The sequence below is a fragment of the Phascolarctos cinereus genome, unplaced genomic scaffold, assembly GCF_003287225.1.
Source record: "Phascolarctos cinereus isolate Bilbo 61053 unplaced genomic scaffold, phaCin_HiC Scaffold_4;HRSCAF=312, whole genome shotgun sequence".
Taxonomy (NCBI): Eukaryota; Metazoa; Chordata; class Mammalia; order Diprotodontia; family Phascolarctidae; genus Phascolarctos; species Phascolarctos cinereus.
In genome coordinates, this window is record NW_027555847.1 from 590,061,146 (window position 1) to 590,078,585 (window position 17,440).

The window sequence follows — 17,440 nt, forward strand, 5'->3', positions numbered from 1 at the left end:
TCAGACATTTCCTGGATGATACCTTTTATGCCACTTCCTCAGCACATCTTCATTGACAATGTGCTATGCTGTACTGTACCAGCCATACATCTTTACATTGCCTTGTCCTACACATTTTTTTCTATAGATATTATGGAGATATTCCATTTCCTGACTGTAGGCATTTTCACCAGCTATCCACCCATGTCTGAAATTCTCTTCCTCTTCACCCTCACTTCCTGGCTTTCTTGGTTTCCTTTAGGTTGCGGCTTCAATTCCTCCTCTACAAGAAGCTTTTCCCAGTCCTCCTCAATACTAGTATCTTTTGTCTGAAATATAGCCTCTCTATACATGGTTTGCATATTTTCTCCTCCATTACACTGTGAGCTCCTTGAGAATAGGGGCTGTTTTTTGCCTTTCTTTCCTTCTCCAGTATGTATAGCCCTGTGCCTAGAATGTGTGCCTCATCAGATAGCATGCATGTGTGTTTAAAAAGATGAATTTTGTTTCAGGATTGTGGAAAAGAAAGGTTATACAATTTCCATAGTGCATTCCAATTTGTACTTTGCTTCTTCTTAAATATTGGGCCCATACGGAGTCCATCTGTATGCCTCTCTAAGATAGACTCACTCATCAAACTACATATCTATTCATACCTTATAGTCTGAACATAGGCAGTATTCATCCATTTGGCTTTTCTTATGTAGGTTGTTAGAATGATTTCTTTTGTGTGACTGTGATCTCATTTTGGAGGCTCTCTAGTATCTTGAGGTTTGATGTAGTCAGTACAGTGTCATCCATCAAACAGCATCTGGAGGCCCTCACCATCTGTACCTAATCTCTCTTTCAATTAGTTTTTGCATAGGACACATAGGGAACCCAAGGGAGTTAAATCTAAGATAGTGAGATAGGAGCACTAGCAGTTGGGAAGATTAGGTAAGGTTTCCTGTATCAATGAGTGAATAAAATATGTCAAAGCACTGGGGGTACAAACAGAAAAATAAGACCGTCCTTGCTCTCAAGGAGCTCATCTTCTAATGAGTGGCATGACACATATGCAAGGTTTCAGCTGCAAGTCAGATGGAAAAGCCCGTGGGCCTTAGTATACAGCAGCAAATCAATGGTGATTTCCACTGATAAAATGATACCATTTTCTGTTGTTGAATCATTTAACAAGGTGAAGGACTTTTGTGGCAAAAACTTTTTTTCTGGTTCTTCAGTAGCTGTAGTACCTGTAGGAGTAGTTGCCCAGCCACATCTCCACAGGGATTGCTTCCCAGGGTGATGGCTGAGGAAGTTGGGCTGCAAGCATTTACTGTTCCCTGTGTTTTTGTTCAAGCTATCTTCATCAGGGTCAAACTGGTAGTAGTGGTTTAACTTAACTTGGCACATATGCTGCCTCCTGTCTTTCCCTTGGGGTGCTTTGCTGCTTCAGCTAGGCTGGCTAACCTGAAAATATAGAAGGCGGTCTTTGAGTTGCATCTTGAAGAGCTAAGGAGGGAATGTATTCCACAATTAAGGGAAGTCCACTGCAAAGGCATGGAGACCCAAGATAGAGTGCTTTGTGAGGAATGGAGAAGGCTTGTTTGACTGAACTGTGGAGTAGAGGAAAGGGAGTAAGACAGGGGAAAGATAGATTGGGATCAGGTGTTGAGGGACTTTAGAGTTTATATTTTATCACAGATAAAATAGGGAGCTGCTGGAGTTTGTGGCCAGATCTGTACCTAGGAGAAATTACTTAGGTACCTGGTGGGCAAATTGGAGAGCAGAGGAACTTGAGTCAGGGAAACCTGTTGTAAAGCCATTGGTTCTGTTGTTGTTTTGTTTTTAAATACTTAGTTGACTGCACATGGAGGTGGGGAGAGGCTTGGCATGTGCACCTCTGTGCCGCCCCCAACCTCTATCTCCCCCCCCCATTTAATTGGTCTTTATTTTTTGGCAGTAAAGTTACTAGCTCCCCTCTTCTCTGCCATATTCCTTAAATGAAAAGAGAAAAGGAATTCTTGTGATTAACAATCAAAACAAATTCAAACATTTGCTGTATTTAAAAACATCTTATTCTGTACCTTGAGTCCATCATACTACTGTCAGAAGGTAGCAGTAGCATGCATCATCACTAGCACTTTGGAATTGGACTTTGTCACTGTATTGATTATTTCTTCGTTCTTTCAGAGTTGTTTCCTTTACAATGTTTTTATGTTATACATTTTTCTTGTGATTCTGTTCACTTCACTATGCATCAGTTCCTATCAGTTTTCCCTGTTATCTCTAAAACTCGCTTTTTTCTTATGGGAAAATGATATTGTGTTATGTTAATATATCATTGATTCAACTATTATTCAATTATTGTTCCTCCTCCCCCATAATTCCCATTATATGCTACTGCAAAAAGGACTCCTGTATATTTTTATACCTGGAGTTTTTTTTTTATCTTTCTTTGATATCTTTAGAATATAGGCTTAGTAATTTAGTGATTTTGGGGGCATAGTTCTAGGCTGTTTTTCAGAATGTGCTACCTGTGCATCGGTGTGCCTTTTTAAATTGTAGCCCCTCCAACAATGAGCCTGTTTTTGAATAAAGTTATGCACCTCCTGTGCTACACTGTTTCTTCTCCTTGCAATTCTTTCCTCTAGACCTCTCAAATTCCTTTCCCATTATATTTCATTTATAGCATTTTAAAATTTTAGCATTTTTAATTCCATGAAATCCAGTAAATCTTGGAACAATTCTGTAATTTTCCTGGGGCATTCATTCACTTGCAGATGATGTGAAGTTATTTTCTTTTGAGTTTCTGTCTTGAGCGTTTTCTTGCTTTTACTCATTTTTCCAGCTTTACTTTTTAAACCTGTATTCAGGGTCAGAAGGGCATAGCTACCAGCTCCGGGTGTCCTACCTTAGATTCTGGTCTGTGCTCCAATCTCCCTGGTCCCTGAGCTGAAAGGCCTCTGTGAGCTGTGCTCCTAGGCTAGGCTCCTTTGTACGGACTCCTTCCCTACTTCTCATAGGCTTTTGGTTATCTCTTTGTGTGGACCTGGGTTGGCAAAATGCACTTACCATTGTTTCTCCTTCATTTTCTAATAGTTATGTATGCCATGGTTTTTTAATGTCTTTTCTGGAGTAGTTGTGAGAGAGTTGAGCTGACCTGTGGCTTACTATGCCATCTTGAGGGAGAGTCTCTTAAAGGCCACTGTAATAATCTAGGTGAAACCTGACAAAAACCTGAACTAAGTTGGATGCCTGTGGGTACATAGAGAGTCAGATGGGGGAAATATGGCCATAGAATTGGCATGATTTGTCAATTGATGTTCATCTACCAAGGATCTCATTTCTAAAACAAATGCTGAAAAAGTATAATCACCATTTCTCAGACTTCTTTAAGGTTAAAATTATTTTTAATTTATGGAATAAAACAAGCATTTCTATAATATAGTATAAAAAAAGATGATTGTACATGAAACTGCAAATCTCTTATGTATAACTTGCTATTCCTTTTAAATATGTAATAAAGTTATGCAATTTCCTTTTTTTCTTTTTTTCCCTCCCTACCACTTCTCCCTTGCCCTAGAGATGGCTACTATTAGATACAAATAGCTCTGTGTGTGTGTGTGTGTGTGTGTGTGTGTGTGTGTGTAAAATTATTCTATACATCTATTTATCAGTTCTTTCTCTGGATGTAGATAGTGTTTTTATTCATATGTCCTTTGTGGTTAATTTGGGTATTTATAACAGTCACTGATTATTGTTGTTAAAACAGTATTGCTGTTACTGTATACGGTGTTGTTCTCTTGGTTCTACTCATTTTGCTCTTCACTATTTTGTGCAAGTCTTTCTTTTTGTTAAGATCATTGAGTGTATCATTTCTTATAGCACAATAGTGTTCCATCACAATCATATACTGCAACTTGTTCAGCCATTCCCCAGCTGATGGGCATCCCTGCAGTTTTCATTTCTTTGCCACCACAAAGAGAGCTGCTATTAACATTATAGAATTTATAGCTTCTTTCCTCTTCTTCTAATCATGTTTTTAAATTTTAAACAAACCACTACATAACAAGACTTACTTTATTTGTATTCTGCCTCTCCATTTATTACCTGTATTTTACAACATGGGTTATTTGTACAATTAGTTATTTTTCTTTGGGGAGTTTATTTTGTACTTTTTAGATTGCTCACGGTTTTTGCTTTTTCTTGGCTGCCTTTTGACCTTTGTACAACTCAACTTAATTACAGGTAGAAAACTAAATGATCAAATTTAAATCAAAGTATGGACATTTTATTTGCACAATTACACATTTTCCAAAATAGTTTGACCATTTTACTAGTTTCACCAACAGTAAATTAGTGTGCTTAACCATTCCACCATCCCTACATCATTGACTATTGCCATTTTTTGTCGCCTTTGCCAGTTTTCAGGGTGTAAGGTGAAACGTCAGTGTTGTTTTGTTCTGCATTTCTCTCATTATTAGTAATTTGGAACGTTCTTCATATGGTTGTGGATACTTTGCAGTTCTTTTGCAAATTGTTCGTATTCTTTGACCACTTCTGTTTTGGGAAATGGTTGGTGGTCTTAGGTATATTTATTAATTCCTTCTACACTTGGAATACCCTTCTCAGAGAAATTTGATACACATGTTCTCCCCGCCTCCACCTACTTCCTTTCTTATCACCTAGGTGCATTAATTTTGTTTTTGCAGATTTTCAGTTTCATATTTTCTATTTTATCTTTTGTATTTGCCTCTGTCTTTTTAGTTAAGAATGTATCTCCTACCCCAAATTGTGAGAGGTATACATTTTGTTTCTCTTCTAAGTTTTTTATAATATTATCTTTAATGTGTCGTATTTATTTAGAATACATTATAGAATGAAGTGTAATTTGTTTGTCTAATCCTAATTTCTGCCAAACTGCTTTCCAGTTTTCCCAAACAATTTTTGTCTGTGTGTGGGGGGGGGGACGACCCATTGGGGTTAAGTGACATATCCAAAGTCACACAGCTAGTGAGTGAGTGTTATGTGTCTGAGACTGGGTTTGAACTATGGTCCTCCTGACTCCAGGGCTGGTGTTCTATCCACTGTGCCACCTAGCTGCCCCATCAAATATTTTCTTAGGCAATTTATGTTTTCCATTTTATCAAACACTAGGTTATGAAATCCATGTTGTTTCAGAGTCTCCCTTATCTAGTCTGTCCCAGATGGTTTTGAGAACTGTTGCTGAGATCAGGAAGTGCTATTCTCTTTTTAGTTGTTTTCCCCTGATATTCTATGTCTTTGTTTTTCCAAATGACTCTTATTTTATCAAGTTGTATAAAGTATCCTTCTGGTAATTTGATTAGCATAATGTTGTCATTTTAATTATATTGGCATGGCCTAGTCATGAGAACTGAATGTTTTTCAAAGTTGTACTTTATTTTTTTAAGGAATAATTAAATCTTTTAAATCTTGTGTGTTTTGGTAGGTCAGTCCTTAGATATTTTACACTTTTTGTAGTTGTTTGGAATGGGCTTTTCCTTTCTATTAATGCTTCTTCTGTGTTTTGTTATTATGTAGAAATGCTGTTAATTTTTGAGAGATTTTTTTGGCAAGGCAGTAGGGGTTAAGTGACCTGCTTAGGGTCATACAGCTAGTAAATGTCAAGTGTCTGAGGTCGGATTTGAATTCAGGTCCTCCTGACTCCAGAACCAGCGCTCTATCCATTGCGCCACCTACCTGCCCTGAGGACTTCATTGTTGAAGCTAATTGTCTCAGTATCTTTTCTGTTTCTCTAAGATTTTTCCAAGTAAACTGTTATATCAGCAACAAATAGCAATAGTTCTTTTTTTTACATTCCTAACATATTTTTTACATTTTTTTACATTCCTAACATTTTTACATTACAAACATATTTTCATATTAGTGATGTTGTAAGAATTAGAACCAATAGGAGGAATCACCAGAAAGAGGAAACAAAACACAACAGAAGAAAAAAAATTAGCAAATAGTATGCTTCAACCTGCATTCAAACTCCATAGTTCTTTCTTTGAATGTGGATAGCATTTTCTATCATGAGGCCTTTGGAGATGTCTTAGATCCTTGTATGGCTGAGAAGGGTTAAGTCTATCAACATTAGTCATCGCACAACATGGCTGTTACTGTGTAAGGTGTTCTCCTGGTTCCGCTCATTTCACTCAGCATCAAACCATACAAGTCTTTCCAGGTTTTTCTGAAGTTAGCCCGTTCATTTTTTTTTTTAAAATAGGAGTTTTCTTTAATTGCAATTTATTTTCCAGTTTTCTTTTTTTTTTTTTTTGGGGGGGGGTGGTGAGGCAGTCAGGGTTAAGTGACGTGCCCAGGGTCACACAGCTAGTGTCAAGTATCTCCTGAGTTCAGGGTCCATGCTCTATCCACTGTACCACCTAACTGCTCCCTGTCAAAGACTTTCTGCATCAGTTGAGATGATCATGTGGTTTCTGATTTTGGGTTTTTAACATGATTAATTATGGTGATTGCTTTCCTAATGTTGAATCATTTTTGCACTCCTGGTATAGATCCTACTTGGTCATCATAAATGATTTCTTTGATTTCTTCCCTGTAATCAGGATTTTGCTTAAAACTTTTAAGTCAGTGTTCATTAATGATAATTTTTCTTTCTGTGTTTTATCTTTCCCTGGTTTTTAGGACTAAATCTCAAAAAGAGTTCTGTGAGGTTATTTTTTTTTTAGAATAATTTATGAACTATGGGTACTAACTGCTTAAAGTTTGATAGAAGTCTTCAATAAATCATAAAGACCAGGAGATTTTTTTTTCCCCAGTAGTTCCTTTTGAATTCTGGGTTCCCTAGACATGGAGATAGCTGAAGTAGCTTTTATCTGTGGCACATAATTTCTGTTTTGGAGAAGCTTGAGAGGTTGTAGGGATCAGAGAAGATGTTTAGTCTTCTTGGTGCTAACATTACTCAGAAGTCCCATTACTAGTTCTTATAAAAAGATAGTGAAGAAATGCTTAATGTGAAGGATAAGATTATTCCTTTTTTTAAAAAATTTTATTAATTTATTTTGATTTATCAACAATCACTTCCATATGCTTTTGAGTTGAAAATTTTTCTCCCCCTTCCTCCCCCCCACCCTCCCCAAGATGGCGCACAATCTGATATAGGCTTTACATTTACGTTCCCATTAAACGTATTTTCACATTAGTGAAGTTGTAAGTAAAAATTAAAACCAATAGGAGGAACCATGAGAAATATGAAACAAAACTCAACAGAAGGTAAAAATAAGTGATAGCGATTCGACTTCCAATAGTTCTTTCTTTGGATGTGGATAGCATTTTCCATCCCGAGGCTTCTGGAGATGTCATAGATCCTTGTAATGCTGAGAAGGATTCAGTTTAACAATATTAGTCATCACATAACGTGGCTGTTATTGTGTACAAAGTCCTCTTGGTTCTGCTCACTTCACTCAGCATCAGACCATATAAGTCTTTCCAGGTTTTTCTGAAGTCAGCCTGTTCAGCATTTCTTATAGCACAGTAGTATTACATTACTTTCATATACCACAACTTGCTCAGCCATTCCCCAGTTGATGGGCATCCTCTCAATTTCCAATTCTAGGATAAGATTATACCTACTCTGGTTTATTGAATATTTAAGTATCATGGTTTAATCTCATTGGTTCCCTTTAATGTTTTATATTTTTAACATTAGTTTTCAGATGATGATAAAGAAAAGGAAGATGTGCCTCTTCAGAGTTCTGCATCTGGCAAATCTAAAAAGAAGAAAAAGAAAAAGAAGAAGCAAGGTGAAGAGACTAACTCTCCAGCACAGGTAACCAGAGTGTGGTATTTCCTATTTAGTCTCGATTCCTTCTAATATGAAGTGATAGCTAAAAGGTGACTAGAATAGAGAGGCAAGTAGCACAGCAGGGCAGAAGCTATAGAGGATTGTCCATCAGTTAAGGAAGACCTGGATGACTTTGGGCAAGTCACTAAGAAAAGATAACGTTGCAGAAGTATTGGAAAGGGTTGATGACGTTTGGGCATTTGCTTTATTAAAGTCGTTCTATTTGTTGACATCTGATCTGCTAGAGGTCATAAAATCAAGGAGCTGAACTAAGGGTGGAAAAAGCAAAGGCCTTAAGTTGCCATGTCATGTTCTCAGACCTTAGAAAGTAGTCAGCTACCCTCAACCATTGGACATTACTTTCTAATCCAGCTAGTTTTCTGTTTTAGATAATATGACTTCACAAGGCAAAAATAACACTGTATCATCTACCTTTGTCCTTTAGTCTTTTTGCTTTATAGCTACCACTGACCTGAACAGTTATTTTCTTTATTAAAAAAAAAGTTAACTCCCCAAAACATGGTTAGTATGGTACTTTAAAATACTTTGAATGTTTTTTTTTACTAATAAAAATAGCATTATGAAGTTACTATTTCTTTTATGTACAGAGAAACAGAATGGCATACTGTATTGCCCTCTTTGTGTTTTGTTTTCTTGGGGTTTTTTGTCCATATCTACACTTACATATTTGTAACTGCAGTTTATTGTCAGAGTATCAGAGCTGATATCTGTTGTTTGCAAATATATTGTATTTGCTTTTATTAAGTAAATAAGTAAATAAATAGACAAGCAATTAAATGTATGAATGCACTGGAAAAACAGCATGGGGTAGTGGATAAGGAACTGCCCTTGGAGTCAGAAAGAACTGGGTATTCATGATGTTAGTCTGTATGGTCCTGACCTTCTCACCTACATCAGTAAATAATGGTTCTGATTTTCTTTTATGAACCTCCTCCCTTCCTCTCACCTGTCCTGTACCTCAGGCACTCTCTATGAACTGGAGCAATTTAGTATGGTTTGATTACAATGGAAATTTTATGCGACTTGAAAGTAGTCATAAAATATGATTTTGTCAGTAATAGTGAAGCAAAAGATAGTACTTATGATAGTATAATGGATCAGGGACTTGACTGCATGAAATATCAAATGTGAAACTGGGTATTTCAGTTTTATTTCAATTTAATTGTTTTGAAAAGCAGTATTTTTAGGTCAGACCTCTTAACAACCTTAATTGTCTAGAACAGGTAAAACCCAGTGGAGAAAGGGAAAAAGGACTAGCTTATAGATTTATGCTTTTCTAAAGCAGCAGCTATCAATTAACCTGTGAACTGTAGACCCCAGGCAGCTAAGTGTCACAGTAGTTAGTACACTGGACCTGAGGAAGACCTGAGTTCAAATTCACCATCAAACACTTGCTAAGTATATGACTCTAGGCAAGTCATTTACCTCTGCCTTAGTTTCCTTATCTGTAAAGGAGGGCACTAATAGTATCTATGTCCTGGGGCAGTTATGAGGACAAAATATGTAAAACACTTGTCAAACCTTAAAGTGCTATATAGAAATCCAATCATTATTATTACCATCATTGTTGTTGTTATTAGTCTTATTAATTTCATTATTACAATCAACATTCTATTTAAACTATTTGGACATTTTTCCTCTGCAGGATACAGAAGAGTTAGAGAAAGAGTTTAGAGAAGATTTTGCAATGGAGACCTCTAAAGTCCATCCAAAACAGAAAAAAGATCCTTCTTCGAAGACCATGAGCACTAGTGATCCACCTGAAGTACTCATCAAAAGTAGCCAGGTAATTTTTTGCACAGCCTTGCAGACTCAACGGTTGAAGTGAGAGATGAGCTATGCTGGCTCAGAGGAAACCTCTGTAAGGATTCAGATGTTTGGTTAGCGTGGCCATTGTTCAAAAAATATCAAGTTCTATCCACCTGGCAATTCTTTTTTTAGGAAATGTAATAATTATATTTTAAATTGGGCTTTAGAAGGCATATATTTTGTGGAAGCTCCTGATAATGTAGCTAGTGGTTTTGTGGGAAGGCAGGAGCAAGAGAGGGACATTTCATTAGAGGAGAAAAGAATGGTCCAGTCACACTGAGACAATGGTACTTGGGTCACGCGGCCCTTTACATACATCAGTGAGTCTTTCTGAGACTTCTGATTTCTATCAGGGCCCAATACTTGTCTAAGGAATGAGTTTTTAAATTATATTAGACAAAGCCTTTTTTTTTTAAAAAATGATTGAAAATGTCATTCTCCTTCCATAACTGAGGGAGTACCTTAGAGGGACAGTGCTCCTCTAAGAGTAAAGATTTCTAAAGACTGATTTGAAACTAATAAAAACAGTAAATTCTTGGTGATTGGGGAGGAGGGGTTGTTTGTTTTCTTTCTGAATTCTGCATATATGTTTTAAATTACAAGAAAGTAATCCCAACATTTCTAGGTTTAGCAGCATCATTAAATAAGGTTATTTATCATTTGTCAACTGAGATACGCCAGTGTTTTTATTAAGTGACTCACTGTCAAAGACAGTACTGTTATTTTTTAAAATATATAGTGATGTAGCCCATCCTTGATCATTTAATATCACTTCAGTTATTTAAATTCCTTATTTCTTTATAGAGTGTTTTGCATTGTTTTTATGCAAGTCTCAAGTAGATTGACTCCCAAATATTTTGTGCATTTTGTAGTTATTTTGCATGGATTTCCCTTTTTATTTGTTCTTCCTTGATTTCGGTGTTTATGTATAGAAATACTACAGATTTCACGGGTTTATTTTCTCTCCTACTTGATTGAGGCTGTTAATTGCCTCAAATAGTTGATTTCTTGTTTTCTCTGCAAACACCATGCTGTGAACAAATAGGGATAGTTGTTTTTCTCCACTTTGCTTATGTTTATGTCTTTCAGTTCTTTCTTGTAGAAACATGTCACGTGATAGCAGGGAAAGGTTACAAATGCTTCTACTCCTCTGTCTTGACCCCTAGGTGACATCTCCATGGACAGCTAACCAAATCAAGTTCCTTATTGCTAACCAGGCCCCCACGTGTGAAGGGAGGACAGTAGAGCTTATAGTCTATTTGCTCTGCCTGCTTAGCACACAGTCAGACTGTATATGCAGTCCAGAGTCAGGACTTTCTCTAATTGAGTTTTGCTTGTTGTTGTAAACTTGCTAAAGAGCTAGAGCCACAACAGTGTTTACTTTGTATGTAAAACTACAAGAATTGCTGGTGCTCCTTGAGAGAATTGCTCCATATTCATCACTGCTTCTTAGGAGTGGTTAGCATTAAAGCAAAGGATAACAATACTTGGCAGTGTTGTCTTTCACTGACCAGACAGGTATCTCTTCCCCCTCCATCCAGGAGACATGCTTAGAGGTAAAAAACTGAAAAGGGGAATGGAAGGAGTCAAAGACAGAATGTGCTTATAGCAGTACTTACTGTGGTTGAAAAAAACCAAGAAATAAGGCTGTTCATTGATTGGGAATTGAGTAGTATTCTACCTTAAGAAATGTCAGAAGGGAAGAATTTAGAGAAAGGGGAAGACTTCTATGAACATATGCAGATTGAAGTAAACAGAACCAGGAGACATTATACACCGTTAACATAAATAAAAACTCCACTAAAACCAAATTGAACTCTCAACTACACCGGAGAACAAGACATTGAAAAACATCTTTCTCCTTTCACTGGAGACGTGGGAGATATAAATACAGTGTGCCATGCTGAGGGGACTTTCTGACTCAAACACAATCAGCTGGTTTTGATTAACTACTTTACTTTGTTATAATTGGGGGGCAGGAGTGGGGCGTGTTATAAATCTGGAAATAACTGTGATATCAAAATCAGGTGTATTAATGGAGCTGCAGTTTAATTGCCAGCTTGTACCCACACAACAGCATGCTGGGGGGGCGGGGGGAACAACGACAAAGAACTCCAATATAAATTAACCAAAATTTAAAAATAATGAAAATGAAGGAAAATTTCTGTTTTTTGTTAAACTCATCATATCTGTATGTTATACAAAGACCTTCCTTAAATTTAAATTTCAGTCAGTTGGATCTTTGAATAAGAACTAATTTTTGTTTGTCACTTAAAAGACAAGAATAAGTTTGCTTTGTGCTTCTGTTGATCACTAATCATTGCCTCTTTCTTAAGATCAGTCACCAGTATGCATTAATAAGAAAGTCATCTGAATTAAATTGTGTTTAATATTATATTATGTAAGAAATCTCTTTTAAAACTTTGTGTTTCAAAATAGCCTGTTAAGACTCTTCCACTTGCTGTTTCTACCGAGCCATCTGTAATTTTATCACAAAATGAATCTGACAAGATCCCTTCCCAAGTGCCCCAGACGCTACAAGAGACAGCTGTTTCCAAGCCTAATCTTAAGCAGAATAGTGTGCCTCCTTCCCAGAGTGAGTAAACCCTTATTAAAGGTGGGGGGGGGTGAGGGAGGGAACTGGGACAGGCAGTTGGAGGGGTCAAGGGTTCAAATTATATAGCTCCTTTCTACTTCCAGGATTTCAGCAATATTTTCAAGTGTTCATTGTTTTGGGAACTAGGTAGGAAGGGTTAGATTGTCAATCAAATTTAAAACACATCAGCACTAGCTTTCCTTGTTCTTAATTTTTGTAGACAGCAGTCGACCAGGTTTATGGGATTCTTACTGGGAACCCTGGTGCTATTTGGCTCTGTAAATTGCATCTCATTTTAATGTCCCTCCTAGCTCTAAAATTGTTAAGAGGCTAAGAAGCCTCTTAAAGATCCAAAGAACTTAGTATTAAAAGATTTTTCTTGAGTAAATGCCCAGTAGTCTCAAAAGATTGATAATTTGGGGCAGTTCTTGGTTATGACAGATGTCAGAGTAAGACTATTAAAGTAACCTTCATAGAGATGAACACTTCACTTAATCTTGCTTTTTCATATGCACAGTATGTTACAAGCAGAAGTACAGGTTTTCTTAGTCCAGCAAATAATGAATTCCTTGAAATGATTTAAATATTATAATTTGCATTGCTCATTTGTATTGGACTTCAACCAATTGCTATACTTTTTCTTTTAAAAGGACAATTAGAAAAAATCTTTCTAATAAGCAAAAACATAGTAGGGAAAATGGAACCTTTTCTGAAAACATAGCACCTAAAAATATTGAACATAGATTTAGTAAGATTTTCACAAAAGAGAATTCTTAAAAGAGGATTTTATTGTATTTTATATTGTTGTAACCCTTATGAAGCCTGGAGAGGTAGTTTATCTAAGTTTTTTCCTTTATGTTTTGCTACTCTTTAGCCAAGTCTGAAGCTAGCTGGGAATCTCCCAAACAAGTAAAAAAGAAGAAAAAAGCTAGACGAGAAACGTGAATGTTTTATCCTGAATTGGACATGTGTTATGCTGACACTGTCTTGAAGATTATGCTGTTTATGCAATAATTTGTGAACATGTACAGAATTTTATATAAATTTCAACTGATTTTTAAAGACAAAACTGCTGTGAATGCAACCATCATTAAAGTGGAAATCAAAGGAAAGTTAATTTGCAAAATTAACAGCTCAGCAGAACATGCTACATTGCTGGAAGACGCTTAGGAGTCTCTTTCAATTTTATGAACTATCTTAATTTAAGAATATAGATCTCCTGGTTTTACAACAGTGCCCTGTTTACAACAGATTGTGTTCTGTCTCATCTGCAGCTGAGGACTAGAGGAATGTTTAGAGAAAGGGTTGGCTATAAAATAGTGGGTATTTCTTGCATCTTTGATTCACAGATTGTCTACCATTTGAATTTGCTTCACATGTAAGTCAAAGTGCTTTGATTAATTGCATAATCTTCCACATTTTATTTTTTGGTAGCAGTGTGTATTAAAGGAGTCACAAGTGCAAATATTTTTATTTCACTTTTTGTCATTTGTTTAGCTGAGCCTTTATGGTTTAGTTGACAGAGAAAAATGCTTTCAATTAAAAGATCAGAAATGCAATTGACACTTGAGTATGGTTCATGAAGTTATTTTTGATAGTCTTAAATTACTTGAATTCTTCAAAGTGCAGTATATTTTTAATTATATTACAAAAACTCAACTGTGTATATGGTCTTGTTTCTGTTGTTTCTTTTTAAAAGTTCATGCTCATGTTTAATTGCTCATTTTTAATGATGTGAACTCTTAGTCAAACTCCAAGTCACCTTTTCCCTTTCCCAAGCAATTATTTTTACCAGCTTCAACTCTGTTCTCTTTGTTGCTAAAATGTCTTTTGACTTTAAAATTGAAATCATTCACACACTAGTTACACAAGACATCAAAGTGTTGATGGAGAATGGAGGACTAAAATCAGACAGCTTTAATTGACATTGTCAAGAACTCCAGTTATCAGGAATACATTTTTTTACTGCCTTAACCTGTAGTGTGTAGAATATGCATCTAAATTTCTTGAGGGGGGATTAGTGTTTTTATAAGAATTTTCATGTAAGTATTGCAGTTGTAGTTAAATAAGGAACATTTCTCACTTGAAACTGTATTGATTAAAATGATGTGTGAAATGTTCCATTTTCAGGCACTGTGTAATTATATTGTAATGAACTGGCAAGTATCTTTGTATCTATAAATAGTGCATGCTCAGCCATGTACACTGTAAATAGCCTTTACCAAATGTGTTTGACAAGGACCATAATTAACATCCTTTAGTGAATTGTGATCAAGAAAAAAAAAGCCATGAATTATTTGATGCGATTGGCTTAGTTGTTTTTATGTGCTCAGAGAAATTGTTTGTAACAGCTGTAACCAATGGTACTGATCCAACCATCCAATATTGTCTTATTTTACTTGACTGCAGTTTGGTAGTATTGACTTACAAATGCTAGAAAGGGTAGAGAAACAAAATGACTTTAGTTTTGCTGAAAATTGGGCCTTTATCAATGAACCGCTTTCCTAATAGTGATTGCTAATTTTTATACAGGTGTTAACATCTGTTTCAGGAACATGGCAGTATGTTTACATGTTCAGAGTTTTGTTTAATTCAGTGACATTTCTAAGTTGATTTGTTTAAATAAATTGAGCAAATGATAGCTTTGTTTTGTTTTATTTTGCTTTATGGGTGTAAATAATTCCTAATGTGATGCTGGATTTTTTAAAAATTGTGTTCTTTGGTTAACTTAAAATTTAATATTTCCTCAAATACTCAAGGACCCTGGTTTATCTGCCAGAACTTCTTATAGTTCTTCTCCAGGGAGAAGAAGGGAAAGAAAAAGAGCCTGCATAATTAAGAAATGTGCCAAAAGTGCTTCATTTAAAAGAGTTATCTTGGGTGTCAGTTATTGAAATGTAAACTTATCATTTCTGGTAATAATATGTTTCATTCTTTTAGGCACTCATATCTAATGGATTTTACTTCATAGTCTAGTTCTGTGTTTGTATGTAGATACTCAGAGCAGTATTTAAATCCACATTGTTTATTTTCTTAATTAAAAAATGTTAATACAGTGTGAAATGTTTGGTAAAAATCTAAGTTTTTTACTCAGTACTTCCATTTGGTTTCGTTATAGTTTGATGGTTTTGAAGTGTATGTCTAAATTCAGTGTATACATAGAACTACTTTTCAAAGAGACTTAAAAGAATGCTGTGTCGTGTAAGATGTTTTGCTTGTTATCAATAAAACATCCTCCTTTTCCCCTTTTCCTTTTTAAGAAAAAAATTTCTCAAAGAAGAAATTCTCCCCACCTAGAAAAATTCTCCTTGACATTATGATTGTTAGAATATGATCTGAATGACATTTGTTGCATCTTCTGCCAGAGTTCTGCTTGCTTTTATTGATGAGGGTAGAAGTTATTACATCTGCGCTTTCTCTTCTGGCCATTTTTTCTTTCAGGATCATTTCAGTATTAAAATTAAAAGTTTGCTTAAGTACAACATCTTAGTCAAACTCTAAATTCTTGAATAGGGAATGACTGATGGCATTTAGGAATATTCATCTGGCAGTAATATATTCAATCAAATCACTCTTGAATTATCTACACAGGCTTACTTGCCAGTCAAGGAAGAAAATGGCTGTGAGACCATAAATGTAAACAGAACCAGAATTCATAAACTTGTGATCAGACTTCAGGCCTAACATATATATATATATATATATATATATATATATAACATATTTGCGTCATTTTGTGAATTGCTGGCACTTCTGTATAAGGCTCCACCCTAAAAGGTAGGATATGGAATTTTCCTAAAATGTGCTTTTATGAGACAGGTTACCCTCTCTTGGGAAACCTCACCTTATCACCACAACAGCATGCCTAGATGATGCCAAGTACCATAGAGCACACATATAAGTTGACCTTTTAAGGTTAAGAAAATCTTCAAAATAGGAATTAACTTACAGAGTGGGTACACTGGCAGCTGACAGGTGCCAGAAATCCCCCATCTCCTGCTCACACCAGCTACTGCTGACCAGCAGAGATCTCCTCAGCCCCCATTCCTGCCTGTTGACTGCTGTTCAGAGTAGCAGGTGATGGGCAGCAGAAATGCCCCAGCTCCCAGTGGTAATAGACAGGCGCTGGGGAATTTCTGCCACCTGTCAGCTCTGCTTTCAGCGGCAGAAACTAGGAGAGCTAAGGGAAGCCTTGATGTCTTGTCAGCTTTTGTTGAGAGCAGCAATGGGGTGTGGACTTCATCCTTTGTGGTAAGTATAGATTGGAACCTCAAATTTAAATTAGCCTATGCACCAGATTAATTTGTGCCCCAACTGGGAGTATTAACCTTAAGTAAGTGCTCTTACTGTTGATTCTTAATCAGTACTCTAGAAAGTCAGTATAGTAAGTTATACATAGTATCTTTTCCTTCTGTCTCTTTCCTCCTTCCTAAAATATCAACAGAAAGGACTTTCTGAAGAATATTTAATTTTAAATGAATTTACATATTGAGTACTTTTAAAAAGAAAAGTAAATACTTATTTTAATCTAAATTTTAAGATTTTTTTTTTGGCCTCAACATAAACTGAAGGAAAAGGGACTGTAACTCCTGATGGACCCGAGTTTTAGTTCAGAATACAATAAAATGTATAGTTCCCTTTTAGAAAGTCAGAGGGCAACTATTTTAACATGTTAATTGGCCCTTTTAATTGACCTTAATACTAAGTTTTTAAAAATATATCTACTCCTACAGACTTTCTTCTCTACCTGTTACTGTTACATCTTTTGATTTATGTTGCTGTGGTTTGAACTTTCCCACTGTTCAGAGCAAGGTAGTTGACTTTCAAAATGTTGGATGTTGGCTTCATAAAACACTGTTATCCTGAACTGACTGAGGTGCCAGGGATGTGCAATATTCAACTATGGATTAGTCTCAACCTTCTTTTTTTTTTTTTAACTTACTTAGATTGAACACGGTATATTTGTTAAATTTATCAGAGATAAAACAAATGTTTTCAGTAAAATAATGTTAATCATTTCTTGTATTTTCCCCAATCAGAAGTTTCAAGGACTTAAAAATCTTATTTTCAAAGACTAGATAAAAAGAAGATAAAAAAGCATGTCTTGGGAGCACTTGAAAGTCTGAAGCACCAGACTTCACCCAAGACAGCATAGCGTCCTGCATCATTAGAGAAAAAGGAAGGGGGCTTCTCTTCTTCCAAAATTGATTACCATGAAAAAGAGG

The 17,440-nt window shown here is 35.9% G+C and overlaps 1 protein-coding gene across 3 annotated transcripts in view; it reads left to right on the top strand.

Annotated features, from left to right (window-relative positions):
- The window catches only part of MTDH (metadherin), a 64,740-nt gene extending 49,884 nt beyond the window's left edge, over positions 1-14,856 (top strand). For all 3 annotated transcript variants that reach the window (XM_020968932.2, XM_020968939.2, XM_078153671.1), the window contains 4 exons: positions 7,655-7,774; positions 9,456-9,596; positions 12,059-12,215; positions 13,090-14,856. In XM_020968932.2, coding sequence (XP_020824591.1) covers positions 7,655-7,774; positions 9,456-9,596; positions 12,059-12,215; positions 13,090-13,160 — 489 coding nt within the window. In that variant the 3' untranslated portion in view covers positions 13,161-14,856. The remainder of the gene's footprint in view (positions 1-7,654; positions 7,775-9,455; positions 9,597-12,058; positions 12,216-13,089) is intronic.
- The last annotated feature ends 2,584 nt before the right edge of the window (positions 14,857-17,440 follow it).